The sequence below is a fragment of the Girardinichthys multiradiatus genome, chromosome 12, assembly GCF_021462225.1.
Source record: "Girardinichthys multiradiatus isolate DD_20200921_A chromosome 12, DD_fGirMul_XY1, whole genome shotgun sequence".
Classification (NCBI taxonomy): Eukaryota; Metazoa; Chordata; class Actinopteri; order Cyprinodontiformes; family Goodeidae; genus Girardinichthys; species Girardinichthys multiradiatus.
The window spans coordinates 1,933,047-1,958,702 of record NC_061805.1 but is presented as its reverse complement, the minus strand read 5'-3'; the positions used below and the strand labels follow the sequence as shown (position 1 = coordinate 1,958,702).

Below are 25,656 nucleotides of genomic sequence, written 5' to 3'. Positions count from 1 at the left end.
TGCCCTACCTTTCTCTCTTTCATGCTTCTATTTTTCCCCTTTTAATTTCTTTCTCCGTGTCCGTAACAAATGAAATAATCCCAAAGCAGTTTCTAATAAAGTTTCTTTTATAAATATCAAGCAGAGCTTTAAAGCGTTAGCTGTAATGCTCCACTTGTGAAAGTAAATCTGTTGGTCTTTTTCTTGGCACTCAGACAACAATTCTGAGCCCTACTCTGCCAGACAGGACACGGTTTAAAAAAAGAAAGAAATAAAGCTGTCATGTGTGCTTATATTCCTCAATGACTCTGGTCTAGAAAGCATATTTTGTTTTCTACATTTACATTTTTATCTAATGTAGATTAAACACAGCTCCATTACAGAGTACAGACTCCACAGAATCACTTCATAGTGACGGCAAAAACTGTCATTTCTTTATAGTGCGTAGTTTCAATATTACAGATAGTGAAGTTACAATAGAAAAAAACAGAAACATTAACATAAAAATCCATGTTGTCATATGCTGTATTCACTGAGAAATGCAACATTAGCTTAGATTTTTGACTATCATTTTAGTTTTTGATGTTCACTTGCACTTGCTGCTTGTTCTGCCAAACATTATTATTTATTTATTATTATTATTATTTATTTATCAAACTATTATTCTCTGTTAAGATTTCATAATTGTTTAAATTGGTCATTTAAGACTCAAAATACAAAATGTAAAATTTAGGACTTGGCACATTTTAATACTTTGGACTTAACCTGATGCTTGCATTTGGGATTTGAGTTTAGCATGAAAAGACTTGAATCTTAGGGAGACCAGGGACAGCAGCAACAGGGAATGGTTGCAACATGTCTTTTTTCTCTAATCAGAAACAAGCTAGAATGATGACACTCATACTGCACATGTTCAATTGGATGTTCCCCCTTGCAGTTGAAAGCAAGCAGATTCAAGAGCTGCTACAGGATTTACTGAAATTTTTTAGGGTATGCAAGTATTTTTTCTTGAGCTTTGTTTTTGTTGTTACTGTTTTTGTGATTTAGCAAGCACATGAAATTTAATCATGGCTGACAGAAATGGGGACAGTTGCAACATCTGTCACAGCTGCCCCCATTAATATAAAACAGACCACATAACAGTATTTTAAACATTTGTTCATTCGTTTTTACTTAAATATAATACAGTTAATCTGGTTGGAGCTGGGACAGGAGCTTTATGTGTATGTGTCTATGCCTTTTTACATGTCTACTATTCACTGTATGCTCCTCAGCACAGAATTTTCAAAGGTACATTTTTGCACAATGTACTGACAATTGACAAAATAAAAGGTAATTAGCTCACAAATTGCTCCATTCTTCCTATGTTACTGAAAGCCTTCTGTATTTTATATCAATTGGAATCTTTGAAATGTGCATATAAGGACTACTCATCTAGGCAAATTGTCATGTGATCAAAGCTGATAAATGGTTTTGACTATTAACAGATTACCTAATTAATATTATTATTATTATCATCATCATCAGGTTGATGACGTTTTGTTGCTCAGGACTACACAAACAGTGTTTATGGACTGCTGTTCCAGATGCTGCAGATACAAAAAAGCAGGAAAGGAAACTGGAACGGTGATGACTCAAAGATGACGTAAACTCCGGCTTCCGAGTTTAATGGAGCGCAGCACACGTTGGAGCTGTCGGTGACGTCAAGAAGGGGCGGGGTTAGAGAACCAGGTATACACTTCAGCAGTTGTTTGTGTTCGGAGCACAGGTGATTGTCGGTTTCGGCGAGGATAACATGGGAAAACTTGAGGCGCTTGACATCGAGTTTAGCGACAACAAAGTTGTGTACACTCCTGGAGAGTCCATTTCTGGGACGGTAACAGTCAAACTGAACCAGCCGATCCAATGCAAAGGTAGGAAACTTCCGCTAAACGGCCTCTCACCTGGTTGGAGAATGTTTCAGTCGCTGAACAAGGAAGTGGAAATTTGCTCAAGGTTATCCAGAGTTTTACTTTGGAGACCTGCTGGGTTTAGGAAAGCTTTAAAGTCAGTCTGCAGTTTTGGGCCACCTGTGGGACCGGATGGATATGGGGCCTTTATTCCAGACTCCTTGGACTTGGTTCCTGTTGAACATGTGTCCCTACAGATGAAGTGAAGATATGGAACCGAAACATGCAGGTGTTCTCTGATTGGTTCCAGAATCCAGAAGATTAAGACATAACTGGGATTATGTTTGACTGCTGACAGGTTATTTATTTATGCAGCTATATTGTATAGTTTACTGTCACTTAGGTCCTGTTACACCGTTGCTCCCTACCAAGGATTACCAGAAGTACTTGTTTAAGTCTGAGGTTAAAGAAGGAGCTCAATGAGCAGACTTATTTTACAATGTTTCAGTGAATTAAAATAACTGTCTACCAAACTTTTCAAGATTTTTTCATTGTATTGGCCGATGATTTAATTCCAGATAAAAATAAATAAATTCTTCTGCTTTTTGGTTGACTGCACAGCTGGACCTACAGGACTTAGGTTTGACAGGTTGACTGTCAGAACATCAGCTGACCTGACTCACTGTTTCAGACATTGCTTTTCCATTACAGAGTTCTGGCTGCAGGAGGACCAAAGCATGTTGTATTTTAAGAAAACAATGAACCCAATGTCTTGAGGACTAATAGAACAGAAACACAAACTAAAACTAGTTGAAAAAATGGACTGTGGAACTGGAAATGTGAGCACAACCTGTCCAGTTTCCGCTACAGAGCAACACCTTCTTTAGGTAAAATCTCCAGTGATGGAGATAAAAACCAAATAATAAGTAACCCATGTGTCCTCAGACAGTTGTCCGGTGGAAGAAAAGGACATAGGGTCAGACAGATTCCTTTTTAATCATTGCTTTTTGTAATAGTCCAGACTACAACACGTAGACCTCCTACCTGACCTACCAGCAACACTTCAGCTATCTGAATCATGTTATTGAGCTTATTCTTATGGGCTCAAGCTACTCTTGAGTCCAGTTTTAAAGATAAAACTACACTTCCTCCCTGCTGAGAGCGGTTTCTCCTTGTTGGGAGTGCCGCTCTGTTTTTGATCCTTCCAGTTAGTTAACATTCCTGTTCAGTCTGATCAGGTTGTTCTAATTCTTACGCAGGGTGGGTCCTGATAAGAGACACATGTTTCTTGGTAAATATTTACATTGTAAGAAAGGTTTCTGTGTTCATCAGTTTATTTCCCATTGAGTGGATCTTCTCAGGTTACTAAAGGACTGCTTAAAAGACTTTTACAAAGCAAAGTTTGTCTCTGACCGTAACTAGTTGTTTGTAGAAATATGATAACTTTTTATTAGCTCTTAGGGATTTATTTCTGTGGATATCCCCAACAACTTTACAATGGACCGTGCCTCTGTGCCAGCAGATTTGCAAGGTATCCTTCAGTGTGATGGCAATCCATATATATATATACAAGTCCTTCTCAAAATATTAGCATATTGTGATAAAGTTCATTATTTTCCATAATGTCATGATGAAAATTTAACATTCATATATTTTAGATTCATTGCACACTAACTGAAATATTTCAGGTCTTTTATTGTCTTAATACAGATGATTTTGGCATACAGCTCATGAAAACCCAAAATTCCTATCTCACAAAATTAGCATATTTCATCCGACCAATAAAAGAAAAGTGTTTTTAATACAAAAAACGTCAACCTTCAAATAATCATGTACAGTTATGCACTCAATACTTGGTCGGGAATCCTTTGGCAGAAATGACTGCTTCAATGCGGCGTGGCATGGAGGCAATCAGCCTGTGGCACTGCTGAGGTCTTATGGAGGCCCAGGATGCTTCGATAGCGGCCTTTAGCTCATCCAGAGTGTTGGGTCTTGAGTCTCTCAACGTTCTCTTCACAATATCCCACAGATTCTCTATGGGGTTCAGGTCAGGAGAGTTGGCAGGCCAATTGAACACAGTGATACCATGGTCAGTAAACCATTTACCAGTGGTTTTGGCACTGTGAGCAGGTGCCAGGTCGTGCTGAAAAATGAAATCTTCATCTCCATAAAGCTTTTCAGCAGATGGAAGCATGAAGTGCTCCAAAATCTCCTGATAGCTAGCTGCATTGACCCTGCCCTTGATAAAACACAGTGGACCAACACCAGCAGCTGACACGGCACCCGGACCATCACTGACTGTGGGTACTTGACACTGGACTTCTGGCATTTTGGCATTTCCTTCTCCCCAGTCTTCCTCCAGACTCTGGCACCTTGATTTCTGAATGACATGCAGAATTTGCTTTCATCCGAAAAAAGTACTTTGGACCACTGAGCAACAGTCCAGTGCTGCTTATCTGTAGCCCAGGTCAGGCGTTCTGCCGCTGTTTCTGGTTCAAAGGTGGCTTGACCTGGGGAATGCGGCACCTGTAGCCCATTTCCTGCACACACCTGTGCACGGTGGCTCTGGATGTTTCTACTCCAGACTCAGTCCACTGCTTCCGCAGGTCCCCCAAGGTCTGGAATCGGCCCTTCTCCACAATCTTCCTCAGGGTCCGGTCACCTCTTCTCGTTGTGCAGCGTTTTCTGCCACACTTTTTCCTTCCCACAGACTTCCCACTGAGGTGCCTTGATACAGCACTCTGGGAACAGCCTATTCGTACAGAAATGTCTTTCTGTGTCTTACCCTCTTGCTTGAGGGTGTCAATAGTGGCCTTCTGGACAGCAGTCAGGTCGGCAGTCTTACCCATGATTGGGGTTTTGAGTGATGAACCAGGCTGGGAGTTTTAAAGGCCTCAGGAATCTTTTGCAGGTGTTTAGAGTTAACTCGTTGATTCAGATGATTAGGTTCATAGCTCGTTTAGAGACCCTTTTAATGATATGCTAATTTGTGAATAGGAATTTTGGGTTTTCATGAGCTGTATGCCAAAATCATCCGTATTAAGACAATAAAAGACCTGAAATATTTCAGTTAGTGTGCAATGAATCTAAAATATATGAATGTTAAATTTTCATCATGACATTATGGAAAATAATGAACTTTATCACAATATGCTAATATTTTGAGAAGGACCTGTATATATTTATATATATATATATATATATATAATCATCTCTCATCTGTGCTTCCACCACTCTGTGACCTTTTAGTGTCCGGTGTGAGCATCGGCTGCAGCAAGACTCCGTCCTGCTGACTAAATGTTACATTAGCATGGAAAATGCAGATTCACAACACTTTTTAGCCAACAGTCATTTATTCCAAACAGTTCTTTGCGATATGAATATTGCAAACACAGTTGACAATGTATTTGTGATATATTGTGCAGTCTTACTTTTCGCATCAGCAGCACAATGGCACAACACCAGAACCTGGCATAATTCTAATGGACCATTCTAATGGCATTGCTCTGATTCCAGAAATTAACTTTGCCCTAATTTTTTTACTTTAAAAGACAATGATTGTACTTCCTGGGGGAATATTTGTTTCTGCAGGTGGATCAATCAGGCTTCTACATGCTCATACCAATTTCCTGACATTTAAGATTTTTTTTTTTTTTTTAGTAGCTCACCTGCTGATTAATGAAAACCAGACTTGATTTTTTTTATCACTTTTATCTAAATCAATGTTTGCTAAGGAGAGGGCAGGAAGGCAGCTACAGTGGAAGGAGGTAGAAGATTTCTGTTGCAAATATGCAACATGTAACTCTATTGGTGGCTCTAAAACATGAATCAGCAATGCTGCGGGGTTCAGCAGTTGTTAGCACTGTTGATTGCTGCAAGAAGGTCCTGGATTTGAATCCTGGCCTCAAGTCTTTCTGGATGGAGTCTGCATGTTCTTCTCATTCATGTGTGGGTTCTCTCTAGGTGGTCCAGCATCCTCTCACTGTCCAAATTCTAAAATGAAAAACCAAATGGAAGAAAATAGTTAATCAAATAGTTAATAATAGTTAATTCAAATACATAATTTGTAGATTTATTGCTTTAAAAACAAGTGCTGTGTTTAAAATATATAGTAGCAAGTACAAGAACAGAAAATATACTTAATGTCATCTGTCCATAGCACGCAGTTCCAGTTAATGTCCCAGTAAGGTTTAGAAAACTCTGTGTTTGTGATGTCAGAACAGAAAGATATTTTTTCTGCCATCCCTCCTAAACTACCAGGTTGCATGGAAAAGGATCTTGTTGCTATTGTGGCGGTCTTTGTGGCCCCCTAAACATTTGCTGCAGTTCTCTAACAGCGTATTCTGGAGATTTGTTATTCCTCCGTTTCCTGCTTACTATGTGTGGTGCTAAGATAAACATGGCTTCATGTCAACTATAGTGGCCAGTGAGTGAAAGAAACGAGAAGTTCCTAGAAACGAATCAACTTTAAAACCAAATGCATTTATTTTCGAGGTATCTTCAGGGTTAGGGTGGTCAACAACAGTTGGCTATCCAGCATGTCTTCCTGGAAAACTGCATCCATGCTGGAATATTTATTTTTATTGTTAATGCAGTCATTGCATTTACTTTTATTATAGAAGTGATTATACATTATTTAGCTTGCATATTTCCTGCAAGGCAAGTTTATTTGTGTATCGAATTTCAACAAAGAGACAATATTGTAGATATGTTTATACTGTTTAATTTGTATTGTATTGCACCGACTACGCCAAAACAAATTCCTTGTATGTCCAAAAACGTACTTGGCAATAAAGCTTTTCTGATTCTGATTCTGATTCAAAATGCTTTACATGTTAAACATGTACATTGTAGTGGCAGGACAAAGGAAAGTAAAGAAAAGCTGTTTCAGATAATAGTTTAAATAGATCAGTCAAAGACAACTCTAAGCTCTAAAGTTGCCAACGATGTGTTAAAAGAACTCAGGGATTCAGCATTTTGCAGTTTTCTGGAAGTAAAACAGTAAACTTCCTGTTTTGTCTCAGTGTTGTGATGGAGTGTGCAGAATAACTGCTGGTCACTTCTAAAAGTTCTCATACAGGAAAAAAGGGAACAAATGGTAGATGGTTGTAACTTATTGTTCAGTAATTTCTTTGTTTCCTTTTTTCAGAATAAAATGTAAATAGCTAATGATGGCTTTTGGCACAACAGAGCAGTAAAGTAGAACGGTAAATGAACTGAGCTTATATAGAGCCTTTCCAGTCATACCGACCGCTCAAAGCGCTTTACACTAGAGCCACCTTCACACAAACACACACATTTCTGAACCGATACATTGAATGGTAGGCAACTTGAGGTGCCCAGGGGCACATCGACATGTGGAAGGAGGAAGCTGGAATCTTTCGGGTTGCAAAACGACGACTCCTCCCACTGAGCCGTAGTTACCTCAGAATGCAATTTTTGCTGTTTTTATTTAGTTCATAAGTGTTTATATAACATTTTGCATAATTAATGAAAGCCCCTCAGTTAATGCCACTCACGCCTGCGTCATGAGATGAGTTAAATCTATTTTCTTTCATCTGCAGCTATCAAAGTGAACTGCAATGGTTTTTGCGGCATCACCAGTAAGCTAAATGACACAGCATGGACATCAGAGGAGCAGTACTTCAACAGCACTATCTGTGTTGCAGACAAAGGTACAGTCCAGCACTGTAAACACACATGTCCAGTCTCACTAATATTCCTATATTAAGTGGTCTTGTCAGAATTGTTGACATGCTTAATAATGAAATAATATTTCAGTGACTTCTATGTTATAAAAATGACAGTAGAGAGAGAGTAACTAAATGTAAGGACTACACAAATGAAAGCTGTAATTGTCCCCTGCAGCCCTGTGTTGGGAAAACAGGAGGCTGATTGTTCTCTCTTTGTCCCATACAGGAACTTTGAAACAGGGCGAGCATCCGTTTCCCTTCAAGTTTCTCATACCAGGTAGGAGTGATGAGTGGAGTGATGACGGGACGAACACATTCTGCTTTGCATTCTTTCCCATGATATTTCCTCTTTTATATCCAATCAGACTGAAATGTTTTTGCATGTGGATTTATACCCTGATTCTGTCATGGAGTGGCAATAGTTGCTTGGGACTTGTGGCACTGATTTTATTCTGTTTATAACTAGGTAGTAACAAACAATTATCATTTTAAACAACTGTCTTCAAGGGTCCTGAGCAACCAATGACCAAGGTGGGTTTTATAATTTCCTCCATGAAGTGCATGTATTTCAACACAGGTGCTGACATAGGAACCCTTGAGCCAAACGTTTCCTTATGTTCTTTGAGTGTTATGGCCACTGGAGAACTCGGCACACCCTTTCTAGTCTTTTTTTTCTGCTTGAAATACGTATGTATGTGTGTGTGTGTGTTTTATGTTGAGTTCATGAATTCTGTGTCCTGTTAAAGCAGACACTAACCTGTGAGGCTATACCAGTCAGCTCCAACCTTTGTAACAAAAGTAGAATTTTGAAGTTGGAGCTTTCTGGGGTTTTTTCCACCTAACTGGCTCCAGTGCTGAGCAGTGCTTCTCCACCAGTGAAACACCAGTTCCAGCATAAGTGGTTCTTACTTTGTAACTTGCTAACTTTTTGCTGGGCCAATGGAAAAAATTTCTATTGTCAGCAGCTGGAGAGGCAGGGTTTTGGAGACCAAAAAACAAGCAAATGTTATGAGTACCATGTGCAGAACCTATTAATATGCTTTTAATTTGTCTAATTTAAGACAAAAAAACTGTGCTTCAACATTAAATTGAGTAGTCTGAAAAAGTTTAAATAATGGAATAACGTACACGTCTGCTATTTTAATATCACTTGTTATGTAGTGAAGGTAGCTTGGTCTGGTTCTAGTGCACATAGAACTGCTTACAACTGGATTTTTACATACTGATTTCAGCTTGATGTTTAATTACTGTCAATGTTGGTGCTGGTAATTGGCACACACTAGCCAAGAGGTAATCTCTGTAAGTTTAACATTATTGTTCATTTACACTGTCAGCAATCAGATCTCAGATCAGTCTGATGGTTCCTCTTTGATTTCCAAAATGTCTTTCCCTCTAATGAAGAAGAAAAATTCCTCCCACTCAGCTTTGTCACCACTAACACCGGAGCCTTTTCCTGTGTGACGGTTAGGACATGAGCCTAGTCTGTTTGCAGTGGCGTTTATAACATAATAACAACATCATTTGACAAGTTATCCCTAAAATCCTCAGTCTTATTTCTAAATGCTGTTTTACTGTGTTTTTGAGCACAAATACTGACAAAGGATTTTAGGGATAACTTGTCAAATTATGTGATTTGCAAAAAACATTTTGCACCATGAACATATAGAGAAATACATAATACAGCAAAATGAAGATCACACATTTCCCAAGTAGGGCCAGAAAAAGTTGGAGATTCCCAAGTTGAATTTGAACTCATTTACAGTAAAAATTTATTTAAAACACAAATCAATCAATCAATCAACCTTTATTTATAGAGCTCTTTACACACCCAAGTGACCAAAGCACTGCACAGGTCTGACAATAAAAAAGACAAGAAACATAAAAATTACCAAAAGACTCGAACACCGACAATACCACAAATAACAAAGAAGAAAAGAGCAGCTGGATATAATAAAAACAGTAAGTAAGAAAAAGTAGAGGACTAATAATTAAAAACCGCCTGATATCTCTGCTCAACTGGAATTAAAAGCCAAGTTAAAAAGATGTTTTTTGTTTTTATAAAGGGATTGAAAATCATTGAAGGTATAAGCCATCCTTACAGCAAGAGAGACATTGTTCCAGAGTTTGGGAGCAACAACAAAAAAGGCTTTGCCTCCTCGGACATGTTCCTTGGACAAGTCCTAGGCACATTTAAAAGCAACAGAAGTTCTCAAATTTCTCCTTGGAACGTGCTTGTGCAGAAACTCTGTTAGGTAAAGAGGTGTCTGACCGTTGAAACATTTAAAAACCAAAATTAAAATCAATCCTAAAACATACAATTAACCAGTGCCAGGAAGACACTGGCAATCAAATCAGTAATAAACCTTCAGCATCAAAACATCTCCAGCGGTATGAATCTCATCATGTTCATTTTTTATGGAGAATTAAATAAAAGTGTTTTGTAACTGTTGTACCTTTCAGCAGCTGTAGGGCAGCTCATTGGGAGCAGTTGTCTTGCCATGAGAGGGTTTCACATGCAGGCACTGAATTGGAAATGAACTGATTGGGCAGAAAAATTAAACCAAATTGTTGGATTTGGTCGCCTGGTATCCAGGGTTTTGTTTTAATGCATGCCATGGTTTTTGCATATCGGTTTGACTTCCAAATGATTTGGTTTGGAAGCTACTGTTCTTTGTCGCATTACACCCATTCTCATACTGTTATTGTGCACACCCACAGGTCAAGGATGCCTGAAAATTGGTTGCATAATATCTAAAACACAGGCATTCTTCAGTTGAGAAATTGTAGTAATGGTGTAAATTGCTCGTCCAATGCCAAAAACTGTAATGCAGTGAAATTAAGTGAAACTTCTATGAGTTTAGGAGGTTCTTGTTGCCTCCTTAAGTTTGGTTAAATCTAGCTTGGTGATACAGCCTGTAAATACTGGGACCAGGATTAACAAAAAAAGATTTGAACTGGGTTTATTGGGACCTGTAGGATCTCAGCACTGATGTAGCCTATGATGTCAAGTAAAAATCATTAGGTCTCCTTTCTGTAGAAACCTTTGGTGGTCAGCACATGGTAACAGTTTTTTGTGTCTAGAACTCTGGTTCCCAGCCTATGGCCCCTTCCTTCTTAACAAATATCCAAAGGACCAAGCAAGGGTTCAATGTACAGATACTGTCAAATCCAGATGGACACTTTAGATTACCAAAAGTCTGAAGTTTAGGTAAGGGACTGCGAAAACTTTCACATTTTCAGCTGAGGACATAAAGTACCTACAGAACATTGTCTGTAATGACGAACCCTCTGACCTTCAATCTGAATCACTGTCAAAGAAATGTTTTCAGAATATTGATAGAACCAAATTTTGGATTATCAGTTTTGTTGCACCTAGACCGTTTCAGATCATTTATCTCGGCTGACATGTCAGAGGTATGCAGGCTGGAGTTGTATGTTTATGTGGGTTTCCCTCATTAAAGCTGTATCTGTCTTCAGTGACACGCAACAGTTTGTGACGAAAGCCTGAACTGAGATACAAAGTTATTTCTGGATAAACATCAAAAGAGATGATTGATTGTGTTTATCAGCCTTGCCATGTTGATGCATGAATCATTACATAGAGTTCTTAGTCATTCACTGCCATGCTTTTTACTTAGACTCTGACGTACAACAGAACTGACGATATTTTGATGATATCGTATTTTAGTCTTTGTTGTGCCACTTTTGTATTGGAGGCCATTTAACTTTCTAGGTAAAGTTTTCACAACATTTTAAGATGTAAAAAACCCCATAAAACCAGTCCAACCAATTTTTGTACACTGTTACGAAACATGGTGTGTGATTTAAAAATGTGTGTTTAGTAGTTTAACTATTTAAGACCTTTTCTGGTATAATAACTTACCTTCTGAAGACCAATAAGACCTATGGGGACCAAAGCCTGGTCCTGACATGGCAGACCCCCATTATTAGGGTTTGGGTTAGAGCTCTGTGGTGAATTAAATTAGGGCTAGGAATATACTGGTACTAGTTAAGGTTTGGGTGAGTGTTAGGGTTAGGCCTAAACAGAGTTACTAAAATCAAGTTCTAATATGGCTAAAAATTCAAATGTTATATTTGATGAATGATAAAGGTATAAAACATCCGTCACAATGACCTGCTGTTTGGAATGCATTTGATCAGGTTTTAAGCTTGTAATAAAGAGTAAAAAGGATAATTTTGTTGTGCTTGTCTCTCACAGCCACTGCCCCAACATCGTTTGAAGGCAGCTACGGTAAAATAATTTACAGAGTGAGGACGTTTATCGACACACCACGATTCGCCAAGGACTACAGCACAGAGAAGCCTTTCTACCTGCTGAGACTTCTAAACCTGAATGAACTGCCAGATATATGGGTGAGCCATTATGGATTTTTGTCCAGGCTAATCCTGGGTCAGTGAGAGTGGAAGATGTGGCAGTCCAGAAAAACATCCACCAACATTTACAGCCTTTAATTTAAAACTTGACTTTTATGGAGCTGCAGGTGGCAAAACCAAAAAGGTCCAGATTGTCTTTGGTAGGGAAGAAAATGGACTGGATACAAATAAGTTCATCTGAGCAATAGCTCAGGTTAACTGGTTCGTAGGTATTTGTTCAAAGGAGCGATGGTGAATTTATTGAGCAAGAGATGCTGATTATAGATCCTCCAGAGTGCCAGGCTGGAGATAAAGTACATGATTAGACTTGTTTATCTTCCAAACACTTAGGCCACATTCAGACGGCCTGGTTTAAATATGCATCTTCATCCAGTCACACTTGAGCAATGCTAAATAATGGCTAATTACACAGAAGACAGACTGTTGAAACATTTATGAGGAACATGAGGAAAAACATGAGGAAATTCACTGGATCATTTTCAGAGGTGATCAGGGAAAATTTTATTGGTTATCTACCAATTTTTATAGGTTATCTACTCTGGGACCACCCTAGGACACTGTTAGAGGTCAAGACATTAACTGAAACCCGTTATGCTTCTCAAACAATTCCTGAACCATTCTGACTGCATGGCAGACTTCAGTATCCTGTTGAAAGAACCACACCCATCAGGGAATACTGTTTCCACCTTAAATGGTTTCAGCTCTGCAGTCCCACTGCGACACACTTAATATCCTGACACCTTTCTATCAGAACCACTATGAACTCCTACAGAAGTATGAAATACAGAAGCTTGTCTTTTGAACCGGAACACGTGGGGAGGCCAAACATGACTCCCCACGTGCATCAGTGATTCTTGGCCACATGTTACACTGTCCCCATTATACCACTATTCCTTCCTTTCATCACTCCTGATAGATACTGACCACACAGTTGGAACACTACTTGAGCTGCAGCTTTAGAGGCGCTTTTACACAGTCATCATAAACGAACAAATTTACTTTAAAGAGAAAATGATCGTTGGCTGCCTAACATATCCAACAGACTAAAGGTCCTGGGCTGAAGACTTAATGCATGTTACTCTCCTCACCTATGAGAGGTCATAATGTTATGCCAATTCAGCATTGTTAAATATAGGCTCTACTTAAGCAGCTATCTTGAAGAGCCCTCTGAGGACTGGTTGGATTTTAATACCAGCTTTAAACAGCCGTGCTCCAAACTTTCCACTTTTAACTGAATCAGCCAGGATGCAGATTAATGCTGCTCTCTGTAGCAGTTCAGGAAAACATATGCAGAAATACCTGAAGGTAAGTCACTGTTCATGGGCATTACTACCAGGTCTAACTTAAAGTTACAAGTAGATCAAAAAATATAGAAGTAATTCAGAAAAACAACAATCTTCAATGTGATTGTTGAATTGTAAGGTTTTTCTTCTGTTTCAAACTTTAGGAGCAAATAAGAGTGCAATGACAGATCCAATGAAATTTACTGAAACTCATTCAACAGTGTCTTTTTACCGTCTTCTTTTTTAGGGACCCTCCACCTCCGCAGTAACTCAGCAGTTCACTTACATGCTTATGAAAACGGGGACAATTGTCCTGAAGGCCCAAACAGATATGAAGGGTTACACGCCAGGCCAGATTATCAAGGTGTCGGCCAACATCCATAACCAGTCCACGAAGACCACAGGCCACATAGCTGCCAGTCTGATGCAGGTAAAGGTTCACGAGACCAAAGAGGCTTTCACTAAAACTATGTCTTAATACATTATATAGTATATGTAGTAGAATTAATGATACCTTAGGGAGGCATTCACTACAGTTATTGCTTTGTGAGGTGTGTCAGAATTGATTTGACAACCCAGCAGATGCATTCACTGCTTGGCTTCTTTATAAAATATCTGTTGCGAAGAAGCTGCACCAGTTTGTGGTGTTTGATCATATGAACAAAAGGCTGAAATGCGGCTCGTGGGGGTTTAAAATCATTCCTGTTCTGTTGCCCAGTCTAATAAAAACACCATTTGCCATCCTTGAAGTAGAGTCCTCCTCCTCAGTTTAAATCCTTGGCACAAATTTTAATGGCTTGTTACCACCTAGTGGTAGCAATGCAGAGACAGAACTTCGGGTCTTTCAATAGAGTCCATTTCTATAGCTCAGCTCACTGACAAGAACCTGCTCTTTGAATTCCCAAATGGTTCCTCAGATTTTTTTCGTTTGGGCACCTCACTCCCTCGTTCTGTCTCTGTGCTCCTGCTTATCCCCTTAACAGACAAAAACCGGGGGACAAATAATAAAACAATGGCTTTTGCTCCCAAGCAGGAACCTTCACTCCAAAGAGCAGGCAACATCCCTTCAAGGTGTCATGGTCAAATGAACTTTGCTTGACTAGTCAAATGTCGGTGCGTTTCCATTTTTAAACCACAAGCAAATAGTCTACAATAGTCCCTCTGCATCATTACAGTTTCTCTTGCTATGTTTGCTATGGGGTAGACATCTTTGTTGCTATTGATTCACTCCTATTCAAGTATGTTACTTTTCGCAAACTTTACCATTTTGATTTTATATTAAAGGACCACCTGATCATCTGGGAATTAGATTTCAATGCTCTATAAGTGCCCCCAAGTGGTTGGATAATACTTAGTTGAACTGATCAGAAAGTAGGTGCTGTCAGATTAGAATCCATGTTTTGTTTCCATGCTTTGCATGAGATTCAGTAATTGTATTAATCAGTCAGTGCTTTGATATTGAAGTTGTCATTCTGCCTCATGGCAGGTTCTCATGCTATGGATTTTTTTGACATGTACAATACAGTCTGTGGCAGATCAAATATGTGCTACCGTGTTAAACGCTCAGAAAGGCAATGTGACAGCTTTATTTTCCTACACCATCTTGTCTTCCAAGACCATTCAAACGCCAGGTAGAAATGCAATAGTGGGCAGGGATATAATACATCTTTAAGAAACGAGCAGCAACTCTGTGTGTGTTTGTGGGATCGATTTGAAAATAAATCCTCAGCTTTTCCTGTGAAAAACTGCTTTTTAAGACCATATCACACTGAGCCTTGCTTTAGTTATCTCCATGTTCTCCAATGCAGAGGGTGACCTATGAGACGAAGAAGCCCACCCATGATCTGAAGTCTATGGTGGAGGTGGAAGGAGGTGCGATAAAGGGTGGCAGGGAGCTGGAGTGGAAGGAACAGATCATCATTCCTCCCCTCCCTCAGTCCTCACTTGCTGGCTGTGAACTTATAAAAATTGAGTATTATGTCAAGGTAATAGAATGCACACCCTGTCCTAAAGTATAACAGTTATGGACAAAGTGTTTATATATCTGTTTTTGTAAGCCAAATTATAACTAATTGATATTTTATGTTTATTTTATTTATGACATTATTAAAAAAAACATTTAAGAACTCTTTGTTCTGTTTTCCTTCCTTCAGGTCAGCCTGAAGTCTCCTGATGTTACGCTGACATTACCAATCCATATTGGAAATGTCTCACTTGACAAAAAATTCCGTCCATCCAAAAAAGAAACTCCTCCTTTCAAGAAAGACCCTGTAGCCTCTGGTTCAACAACAGATGCCCCTGAATCTTCCTCCAGGCTTACAGCTCCTCCTCAACCTGCTCCTAAACCCGCCCCCCGTCCCGCCCCACGCTCCAGGATGTCCTCCCACAGCTCCCCCAGTGCTCCTCCGGTTGAGTGCCACTCAGGAGCGGAAGGTGGGAACTTGTTGAATGACGACTTTCCCAACAAGCGCCAGTCCCAGGCGGTGTCACCTAATGCATTCAGCTATGCTCCAGGCCTCTTTTTCCCCCAGAATCAGCTGCCTAATGCGTCCATGCCAGCTCCAAGTGGGCCTTCATCTAGAAGGTCGACAGGCGCCACAGCTCCTTACCCCTCAGCGATTGATGCCCGCCCAATAGCAGCACCACTCAATATCCTTCCACCAGACTATGATACCTCAGCTTATCCACAAGGTGAGTTTTTATGGAACTTATTTTTACAAATGATTATACCATCAAAAAGCTTGTGTCGTGATCCATCACTGCTGTTCCGAGATTCACTGACTTCATGCTATTAAAGAGACAAAAATGTGTGAGTTAGCACCTAATCTTATATATTAGTAATTCCTTTTGGTCAAGCAGCTCCTTAAACGGCAGCTGCAAATGTTTCGGTTTGATTTTTTTCTTGTTAGAGGGCCAAAGCTTGCAAAGGTTCTGACATTTCCTAGACTTGAGCTGATACTCTATCATGCCGCATTTAGTCATATCAGTTTATAGCTCCTGCTTCAAAGTTGGAGGTTTTTCTGAGACAATAGGTAGACATTAATGTCTAAAGTAGACAGGATGGGCCCAGTTGTAACCATGTTTATGGGTCAGAATAGCTTATTGCTTGGCCATCACCTGCTGCGTTTAAAACGCCATTTGTACAATTTTATGCTGTGAGAATATTATTTATCCAAAAACAGTTATAAGGAAATATGATTTTTACACTACCAGAGCAGGCAAAAAATGGATTAACTCATGGATCACAGGTTTCAGAGGTCAGAATTACCTTAGTTACAATGGTTGGATTGAAAGGCTTCCAACAGTGACGAAAACAATCCATTACACCTCCACTAGTGCTATCATCTGTTAAACATGAATAATGTTCTGAACAAGAGTTTTCCCCCCGTGGTCTTCTCTTCTTCTGGACCCAAATTCAATTCAAAGATACTTTATTGATCCCCGAGGGGAAATGAGAATTCCAGTACAACCCATCCAAACATACATCATGACACAAGACAAGGGGGGACGGGTCACCGAGGCTTTGTTGCCCACTCACAGGTGCTGCCCTTGTTAGATGAGAAAAGAGGCCACATTAGGTAAGTAGAGGGAAAAAAATCATATTTCACACTTTATCCTTAGCAGGATACAATTTGAGATTGCAAAAAACCTCAGCACAAAGAAGCAACAAGTTTACAAAACAACATCATGCTGGGAATGGTGAAGGTGGTGTGAGGGGTGCATATGTTTATCTTGAGCATGTCTGTGTGTGCGAGTGAGTGTGTGCAAGTAAGTCTATGAAGCACTGTCCCAGAGGTCATTGTCCTTGATGGTACGTTGGAATGTTCATCAACCGGCCACAAAGTTCTGAGCAGGTCCACAGATGTCCTCAGGGAAGGGAGGGAGCAGAGGGAGCAGAGCGTCATGTTTACATAACTTCCAGGAGAAGTTGAAGATAGCCAGCCATCAAGGCCGTGCAGGGGAGCCAGATTCAGAAAAACAATAATTATTTGGGTTAGGCTGACTCTTAATCTTCCGTCAGCCTTGAGAGTCTCACTGGTTCTTCTCAAAGGCGAATCCAAACAGCCAAATTCCTGGTCTTTCTGCCAGATCCGAGCGAACAACTTTCTCCAAGATTTATCCCATTTCACCCCTGAGTCCAGGAACCGCAACCCGCCTGCGATCCTAAGGATCACATCCAGTCTGCGATTCAGCTCATTTAACATCTCAGTCTGAGTGCTGATCGCTCTGAAGAACCCATCACACATGCCTTACAATGTCCAGAACAGCTGCTGACATTCTCCGAATTTCTCGATATGCCAGGTAACCGCTGACTCCAAAAAGCAGAAATCCTGATATCAAACATCCAATTATATACATATCTTCCACATCCTCAACTGACATTATCGACAGACATACAATCCTCCACTTCTGCCAGGAGTCCATTGTGTATCCAGAGAAAATGTCCCGTCCGGACAAGTTGGGCTCTCCTTCACCCTGTCTTCTCGTCGAGAAAATTTGATCAATTGCATTGAGAGACCAGCTGACCAAATCCATAACTCAGAATTTGGAAGGTATGCAAAAAGAGGTTCCAAAAAGAAGACAAGACACAGAGCTGAAACAGGGCAGATATGGGAGGGGTGCAGAAGACAGAGGAAAGCGTCCTCCTCCACCGAGAGCAGAAAGAAAAAGATCATGGATCGTTAGAACACTTTTGTACCCTGATAGCCACCAGTGGGTGGCAAAAATACAGTAGAATATCAGATCAACTTAAAAACAATAGATCAGATTTTGTTTAGTGGGGTTCTACCTGCAGCAGGTAACACCCTTCTCTTCAGTTTAATGAAGCAGAGATCGGCTTTAGCCCTAACTAACTAATCAAAAACAGGCCAAGACAAGTGTTGACCTCTGCAATGCTAAAACCGCTGCAGTCTCAGAGATGTCTAAGCAATATTTTAAACCTTTACACAAGTTTCCAAATCCTTTTTAAGCCGGACTTTGATACAGAGTTATACCACATTTTGACGAACAGCTGTGTGGATCAGCTTTATTGATCCACATATAGTTTTTCTCTGTATTTTCTGTGATTTTCCATGTTTCAGATCCAACTTCATTCAGAAGGATGCTGTTATTGTGCAGAAATAATTAGCAGGGTATTAAATGAGTTTGGTGCTTGTTCTGTTGTCCTGATAGAAGCAACACTCATGTTTCCATCAGCAAGTGAGGTCATACAGTGATGCCCTACAGGTGTGTCATGGTTGAGCACTTCTGCAGGTGGCGCTGTTATCATGCTGGAGTTTTTAACAAGCAAACGTAGCTTTCAGGCATAATGATGCACAGTCAGATAAAGGAATTATTTAAATCAGACAATGACAGAACTGACATCACATTTGCATTAGCAGATGATTCACAGCACACACAAGTCGCTCGTCATTTACAGTGAAGTCTGGTTGGTCTGTTTCAGGGACAATGACTTAAAACGCATTGCAAAACTAACTCTTATCTGGAAATAACTTGTTGATTTTTACACTATTAATTTCATATTGGATCATTACTCTGACTGTAGTCTTCTATGTCGTTATCTTTCTAATGCAAATACAAGGACTTTTTAAAACGGCTTTTTCAGATTTTAGTTGTTTTGAAATGGCAGAAATAATTTTCTCTCGGCTCTGCTCTAAATAGCAGATATATGAAAAGCTAATCTGTTTTATTAAAATAAAGAAGCTAAATTACCTGCTTCTTGTAAAATATTTTCTGGTCATACCCTCTCAATGGAACCCCACTTCAACATAACTAAACTGTCCCTTGAGTTGTACCACTCTTGATGCATTCTTGTAATAGCACTTTGGAACTGGACACATTGATCCTTCTATCAATAGTTGAGCTGCTGATTTCAAAATGAATACCAAAGCCAAGTACTAAAACATGAGCCAGGGTAACTTTAGTTTCTGTCCATTCTAGGGAACCTAACTACATGTTCAAAGACATTTTGAAAAATTCAAAGCCAATACATATTATCTGGACACGCCTTTTTTTCTAGTGTGTTGTCAGACAACTGTTTGTGATTGGTGAGAAATTTGAAATGGACATGGTACCTACGAAGTCATATGCTGTAGTGAGAGGAACCTCTGAGGACTTCCAAGGAGTTCTGCACTTCAGTTCTTTTGTACTGTGAAATGTCCTGGCCTGGAAGACGTTTGTTCTTTCACTTGAGGTGGCAAGAAAAGGAACACATTTCTCTTTTCATGCAGCAAATGTACAGGGTTAAGGCCTGCTTGATGTTATATTCTAAGCATTATAGCAACTCACCAGGCTAGGATCACTGTCTGCTTGTAAGGTTGGAGGTAACATTGTGTTTGAGAACTGAAAAGGCTGTCTTATTGTTTCTGTCTTTTGCAGAAGCTCCTCCTTCCTATGAGAGCTGCAACACATGAAGTTCATCAGAAAATCAAAACCAGGACAACAATTATGTTTGAATTATTAAGCATGTACCATGTAGACATATATCCAGGATTAGACTCATGTTGGTTTTTTTTAACAAACAAACCCAGAATACAGAGAAGACCAATGGACAACCTGAAGAAAATCTGTGTTTTTTTTTTGGACTCTGCCTGGATTTTCTGTAATTTTGAAGACATAATTTTGAAGTGAAAGTGAACTGATCTCAAACTCTGAGCTCTGAATGCATACCTTTTAATAATCTTTGAACAGCCCAGTCACAGGCAGCCACATCTTTCACAAATCAGATTAACATAAAAAATTTATTTTCATATGTTTGTAAAAGAGTTTTATTTGAGGGTTATTCAGGATTTGCTTTGACGGCGTCTGTGAGGTCACGCTTAACAGTTTAATAATGAATCATCTCTTCTGGTGTTAAATCTTAGCATAACAAACCAAACTTGTTGGAGGTGTAGTATAAAATTAAAATCTTTTATTTGCCTTTGATCCATTTTTACTTTTTATCAGTAAATATTCATTTTGCATGTTGTTGACAGCTTTAAGCATATAAATGTTCAATGCTAGTTTTGGCACCTTTTGTTCTTTTCATGTCTAATGGTATTATCATTGAAGTTTTCACATCAATGTTGACGACTGTTTTTTTTTTTTATCTGTTCGCTCTGTGCTCACAAAACTTCTAAATTTCCCTATAGTTTAGAATAATGCAGCATCACTGTGATTTGAGCTTTCTTGGCCATTTATGATGTCTGTCTAGTTGTTTAGATAAGTGTAGATATATTACTTTCCTGGTGTAATCCAAGGAGACTTTATTGAGATGTTTATTTAATGTGTTGAATGTCTTCCTTCTGCTGCTGCTGTTTTAATAAATTGAATAAAACAAATGAGATGTTGCTTGTCTCCTCACTAACTTCTAATTCCTTCAGTTGATTCCCCAAAAAACATCACAAGTTGTTAAAGTTGAATTTATACATAGTTAAAGAGGTCAATTCTGAAAAGATGTGTTCTCGGCAATAACGCTTTCCTTTGGAATATAAATCAAAACATATCCACAGCCAGCTTGGTTTAATCTCTAGGCAGATAGCACAAAAAAACAGCATGCTATCTTCAGCTGCTCCAGGTTTGATCCACATGTGGCTGCTGCAGTAGCAATGTAGTACTAGGCTTTTGATAGTAGATACTTTACTGTCTGATTCTCACAAACATCAGCTGCCAATCTTGAGCAAGCTCTGTTCTGGTGGCAATGTGATTCTATATGTGGGACCACCCTTCTGCAAAAATGCTTTTTGACTTGGAAGTATTAGGACTAGCCCAGTTGTATTACAAAGGACTGGTTTCTAACTCTTGCTCTTTCCATTGTCTCTAATAAGAATTCAGCCATTATTGATCTACATGTTTGTCAAGCTTTTCTACGTGTTTCTTTTTTTAAGTCCAAAAGTCTGCTGTGGATTGGGGGTGCATTTAATCTGGACCCAGAATTTCTAAACTCCAGGTTGGAAAAAAAAAAAAGGTATAGCAAAGGTCAGCATACAGGGGTTGGACAATGAAACTGAAACATCTGTCATTTTAGTGTGGGAGGTTTCATGGCTAAATTGGACCAGCCTGGTACCCAGTCTTCATTGATTGCACATTGCACCAGTAAGAGCAGAGTGTGAAGGTTCAATTAGCAGGTTAAGAGCACAGTTTTGCTCAAAATATTGAAATGCACACAACATTATGGGTGACATACCAGAGTTCAAAAGAGGACAAATTGTTGGTGCACGTCTTGCTGGCGCATCTGTGACCAAGACAGCAAGTCTTTGTGATGTATCACGGCAGTATTAAATGTGCACCTCAACTCTCCTGTTTCCACCAGAACTGTCCGTCAGGAGCTCCACAGGGTCAATATACACGGCCGGGCTGCTATAGCCAAACCTTTGGTGACTCATGCCAATGCCAAACGTTGGTTTCAATGGTGCAAGGAGCACAAATCTTGGGCTGTGGACAATGTGAAACATGTATTGTTCTCTGATGAGTCCACCTTTACTGTTTTCCCCACATCCAGGAGAGTTACGGTGTGGAGAATCCCCAAAGAAGCGTACCACCCAGACTGTTGCATGCCCAGAGTGAAGCATGGGGGTGGATCAGTGATGGTTTGGGCTGCCATATCATGGCATTCCCTTGGCCCAATACTTGTGCTAGATGGACGCGTCACTGCCAAGGACTACCGAACCATTCTTGAGGACCATGTGCATCCAATGGTTCAAACATTGTATCCTGAAGGCGGTGCCGTGTATCAGGATGACAATGCACCAATACACACAGCAAGACTGGTGAAAGATTGGTTTGATGAACATGAAAGTGAAGTTGAACATCTCCCATGGCCTGCACAGTCACCAGATCTAAATATTATTGAGCCACTTTGGGGTGTTTTGGAGGAGCGAGTCAGGAAACGTTTTCCTCCACCAGTATCACGTAGTGACCTGGCCACTATCCTGCAAGAAGAATGGCTTAAAATCCCTCTGACCACTGTGCAGGACTTGTATATGTCATTCCCAAGACGAATTGATGCTGTATTGGCCGCAAAAGGAGGCCCTACATCATACTAATAAATTATTGTGGTCTAAAACCAGGTGTTTCACTTTCATTGTCCAACCCCTGTATATTCCACTCCTAACTGTGGCCGTAAAGCCTTCTTCTGCCTTCCTATTAGAATGCTCTGGAACCTGCTTCTGGAAGAGGCTGGAGCTAGAACGGTGTGTAGTTCATGTCCATAAGAGATTGTGTAAAAAGGAGTTGGTAGACAGCTAGGTGGAGAAGAGCATCATTGACTGTAAATAGAGAATAATAGCATGAAGTGACTAGATATAGCTGGAGATAAACTCATAAGTTGTAGATGCTGCCTGTTAGATGTAGCTACAGACCCCTGGTAGATGTTATCAGTGAACATTGTAGTTACCAACTAAGTGACTAAAGAGAAGTCTAATTAGGTGGGCTAGGTCTTATAACATCATCTCCTCGTTCACAGTTGAATGAAAAATAATATTGCAGATAATAGCTAGAAGGCTCATCGCGAAATCGGGATCAGTGTAAAGCAATTCCGTTTATTAAGCAGCTAGCTTCTTGACTGATCTATGCAAAAAGAACAGGTGAGCTATACAGCCCATAAATACTTATACCTCTGGCGTGTCTCAAAGCAACAGAAAACGTTAGAGGAAAATCTGTTTAGAAAAATATATATTCATATATCTTCATTCAAATGTGCATGAATATTTTGTTCAAGTCCAGGGGCAATTGCGCGAATTATGACCCTTCAGGCATTCCATACATACATGGTGTGGATCTCCAGCGCTGTTTCTCTCTCCGATTGGTAAGTTAAAACTTTGCTGTTTAACTCTTGATATGTCTTACCTGGTGGTTGTAGTTATGTAACACGGCTTCCCGCTTAGAAGCTGTGAAAAACGAACTCGTCCAATATAACAAGAACATTCATTAACTGCTTTCCGAAGTTTTGCCTCCGTCTCCGAATCAAAACAAAGATGGCAGCCATTGTTTGGTTGCCTCTTTCAAACTTGTGACTTCTGCATCTCATCCCACAGCGTGGTGACTTAGCTTTAGGGTAAAGTACGCCGGTGAAGTTTCCGCTGCAGTGATGTTTGGGGACAATGCAGCTTCTAAAGTTATCCTAGGGTTAAATGGGAGTAATGTGCAACGAATGAGGCGAATGAAAAGAAATAAACACACACTCTGAACAGAGATATTAAAGTTGATTAAACCGAGTCAAGCTAGTTCCAGGTTGGGCATTCGATTGTATTGGCGCACCGCAGATTCCGCGACGTCTTCCTCCCGTTTAAACCGATGCAGACGCTCTGTTTACGGGTAGCGGCTCTCTGCCTGCGCCCGGTGGTTCACCTTGGGTCTGTCAATAAACGCTTTTGAGAAACAAAAATTAATAGCTTTCAGGTCATGTGACCCAATGTCGCAGACTTTTTTGTTAAGTTTTTCTACTAAACTTGAGAAAATTAGTCACACTCATGCATTTAATGCATTCTCTTTTTAAAGAAGTTTTGTAATCAAAATTGATGAATTTGTTTGAATAGTTTTCTGGCCATGTGACCCACTGTCACACATTGAATGTTCAATTATTCTGCTAGATATCACACATACATCTAAGTGGATTTAACGCATTTCCTACAACCTCTCAATATACTGGAGGTGTTAAATGGCTTTAGCAAAATGCACTCTATAGTCTTTGTTTGAGTGCCCATGTTAAAGAAATGATAACTGATGTTTATCCTAATTATAAGATTACAAGACAGTGCTCCTTGATGTCAGTGACCCGGCAGCAGTTAGCCGGAGTGCAACAGTTCAGCAGCGCACAAATGCAGATGATCACCATGAACAAAGTGACTGCAGAAAGTCACGGACTAGAAAGTTCAAAACTGTGATAACAAGGAGACAGTGAAAGGAAATTAGATGTTGGGAGTAAACTGCATCCCTCATGGACTGATACGTTGTATTTCAGTTGTATCATCATGAACTGATGATATCGTTATATCATCAGTTCTTGAAAAACTATCCATGCTGTACTCTTGCTTTTGAATGCCAGCAGTAGTCGTAAACACAAGTCTCCATTTTTTTTAATGCTTCTGCAAAATGGACTTTCAGTGGATGCAGTAACTAAAGACAAATTTGGCAAGCAAAATACCTGAGAAGAGGTAAGATTGCCAAAGCTCTAATAAATGGTGTCAGTCTTTACTCTTGCTCCATATTGAAGAAGATGCCAATCAAACAAATAATGGCCGGACCCAGCAACCTAGCAAAAAGCCTACCCAAGGATGAGTTGAAAAATGGTGCAAGGCTCCATAATGACATGCTTGAACTCATGTTTACTCAAAGAGTGATACAAGAAGCCAGTAGTCAGGCATCATCAAAAGGTTATTTTCAGCACCCACAAATAGACTCTTTTGCAGGACACTGGAATAAGGATATTAGCAGGACCTCTAAGACGGTCATCACCCATTACCCTCCACTTTCATGTGACAGGCAGTGTTGTCCAGAAAATCCCTGATCAAGACATTCTATGTATTATGCTTCAATTTTTCCAGGCGTGGGAAAGGAACAACCTCCCTAGCCAATCAAAGAACTGATCCCCAATAGCCGTAGCACTCCTCCCATTTCCCATTGGAGGAAACGCATTCAGGAGGAAACTGTTAGAGTGATTACAGCTGGATTTTGATTAATAGTGTCATCGTTCAACAAGGAAGATATTTCTGTGTACCTTGCCAGAGCATTTAACATTGTGTATGGACTCACAGCAGGTATTGCAAATTTCTGACCATGTCATTTAGTAATTTGACAGGAAAAACTAGAGACAGAGGCATACACGAGAATGCAACATTCAGCTATGCATTCCTCTTCAACTGCCAAAGCATGCAGCTCGTCCTTGAGGTGTTTTATCATATATGTGTATTTTTTGGTAAAAACAAGCCAAACCTCAACAACTGCATCTTGCACATCAAAGACATCAAGAATGAAAACAGTGAACATGTAACTGAAGCTGAGGAAAGCATCACTGAGAAAAGTAACATTGTTGGAAAGTCACCTTTCACACACTTTTGAAGTGAGACAGGTCAAAGCCGAGTGTGAGTTTCTGTCAGAAGATTCCGGTGACATTGATGTTCTGCTGAAAGATCACATGGGGATCATCCCACTGTGGAGTGGTTTGTTTCTAAGACTTCACATGGAACTACAGTGAAGATCAGACAAGTTCAAGATGATCAGCATAATAAAGATTCACAGGTAAATTTGATTTCACCTTTGAGCTACTGCATACTATGTTTTTTTTTTTCCTAAAATCAAGATGCTGACAGGTATCAATTTATATACAGATGAGGTTTGTTGAAGGCTGGAAAATTATTTGCAGATTGCCATGAAAAGTTAAAGAATTGAGTTTTTAGTGTTCCAAACAAGAAAGTTTCCATTGAAATTGTCTGGATTTAT

The 25,656-nt window shown here is 39.8% G+C and overlaps 2 protein-coding genes across 2 annotated transcripts in view; both read left to right on the top strand.

Annotated features, from left to right (window-relative positions):
* Positions 1-1,682: 1,682 nt before the first annotated feature.
* On the top strand, positions 1,683-20,558 carry arrdc1a (arrestin domain containing 1a). Its single transcript, XM_047380419.1, has 8 exons — positions 1,683-1,892; positions 7,433-7,543; positions 7,788-7,838; positions 11,781-11,935; positions 13,487-13,669; positions 15,048-15,224; positions 15,393-15,930; positions 19,618-20,558. Exons 1-8 carry the CDS (start codon positions 1,775-1,777, stop codon positions 19,650-19,652), a joined length of 1,368 nt encoding a protein of 455 aa, XP_047236375.1. The 5' UTR covers positions 1,683-1,774; the 3' UTR covers positions 19,653-20,558.
* A 2,366-nt stretch (positions 20,559-22,924) lies between these two features.
* Positions 22,925-25,656, top strand: part of ehmt1a (euchromatic histone-lysine N-methyltransferase 1a) — a 52,704-nt gene continuing 49,972 nt past the window's right edge. Inside the window, exon 1 of the mRNA XM_047380416.1 lies at positions 22,925-23,023. The gene's annotated coding sequence lies outside the window, so the exon portion shown is untranslated. The remainder of the gene's footprint in view (positions 23,024-25,656) is intronic.

Coding starts and splice junctions, on each gene's coding strand:
- arrdc1a (XM_047380419.1), top strand. CDS start 1,775: ATGGGAAAACTTGAGGCGCTTGACATCGAGTTTAGCGACAACAAAGTT. Junction 1,893..7,432: donor CCAGCCGATCCAATGCAAAG/GTAGGAAACTTC, acceptor TTTCATCTGCAG/CTATCAAAGTGAACTGCAAT. Junction 15,931..19,617: donor TACCTCAGCTTATCCACAAG/GTGAGTTTTTAT, acceptor TGTCTTTTGCAG/AAGCTCCTCCTTCCTATGAG.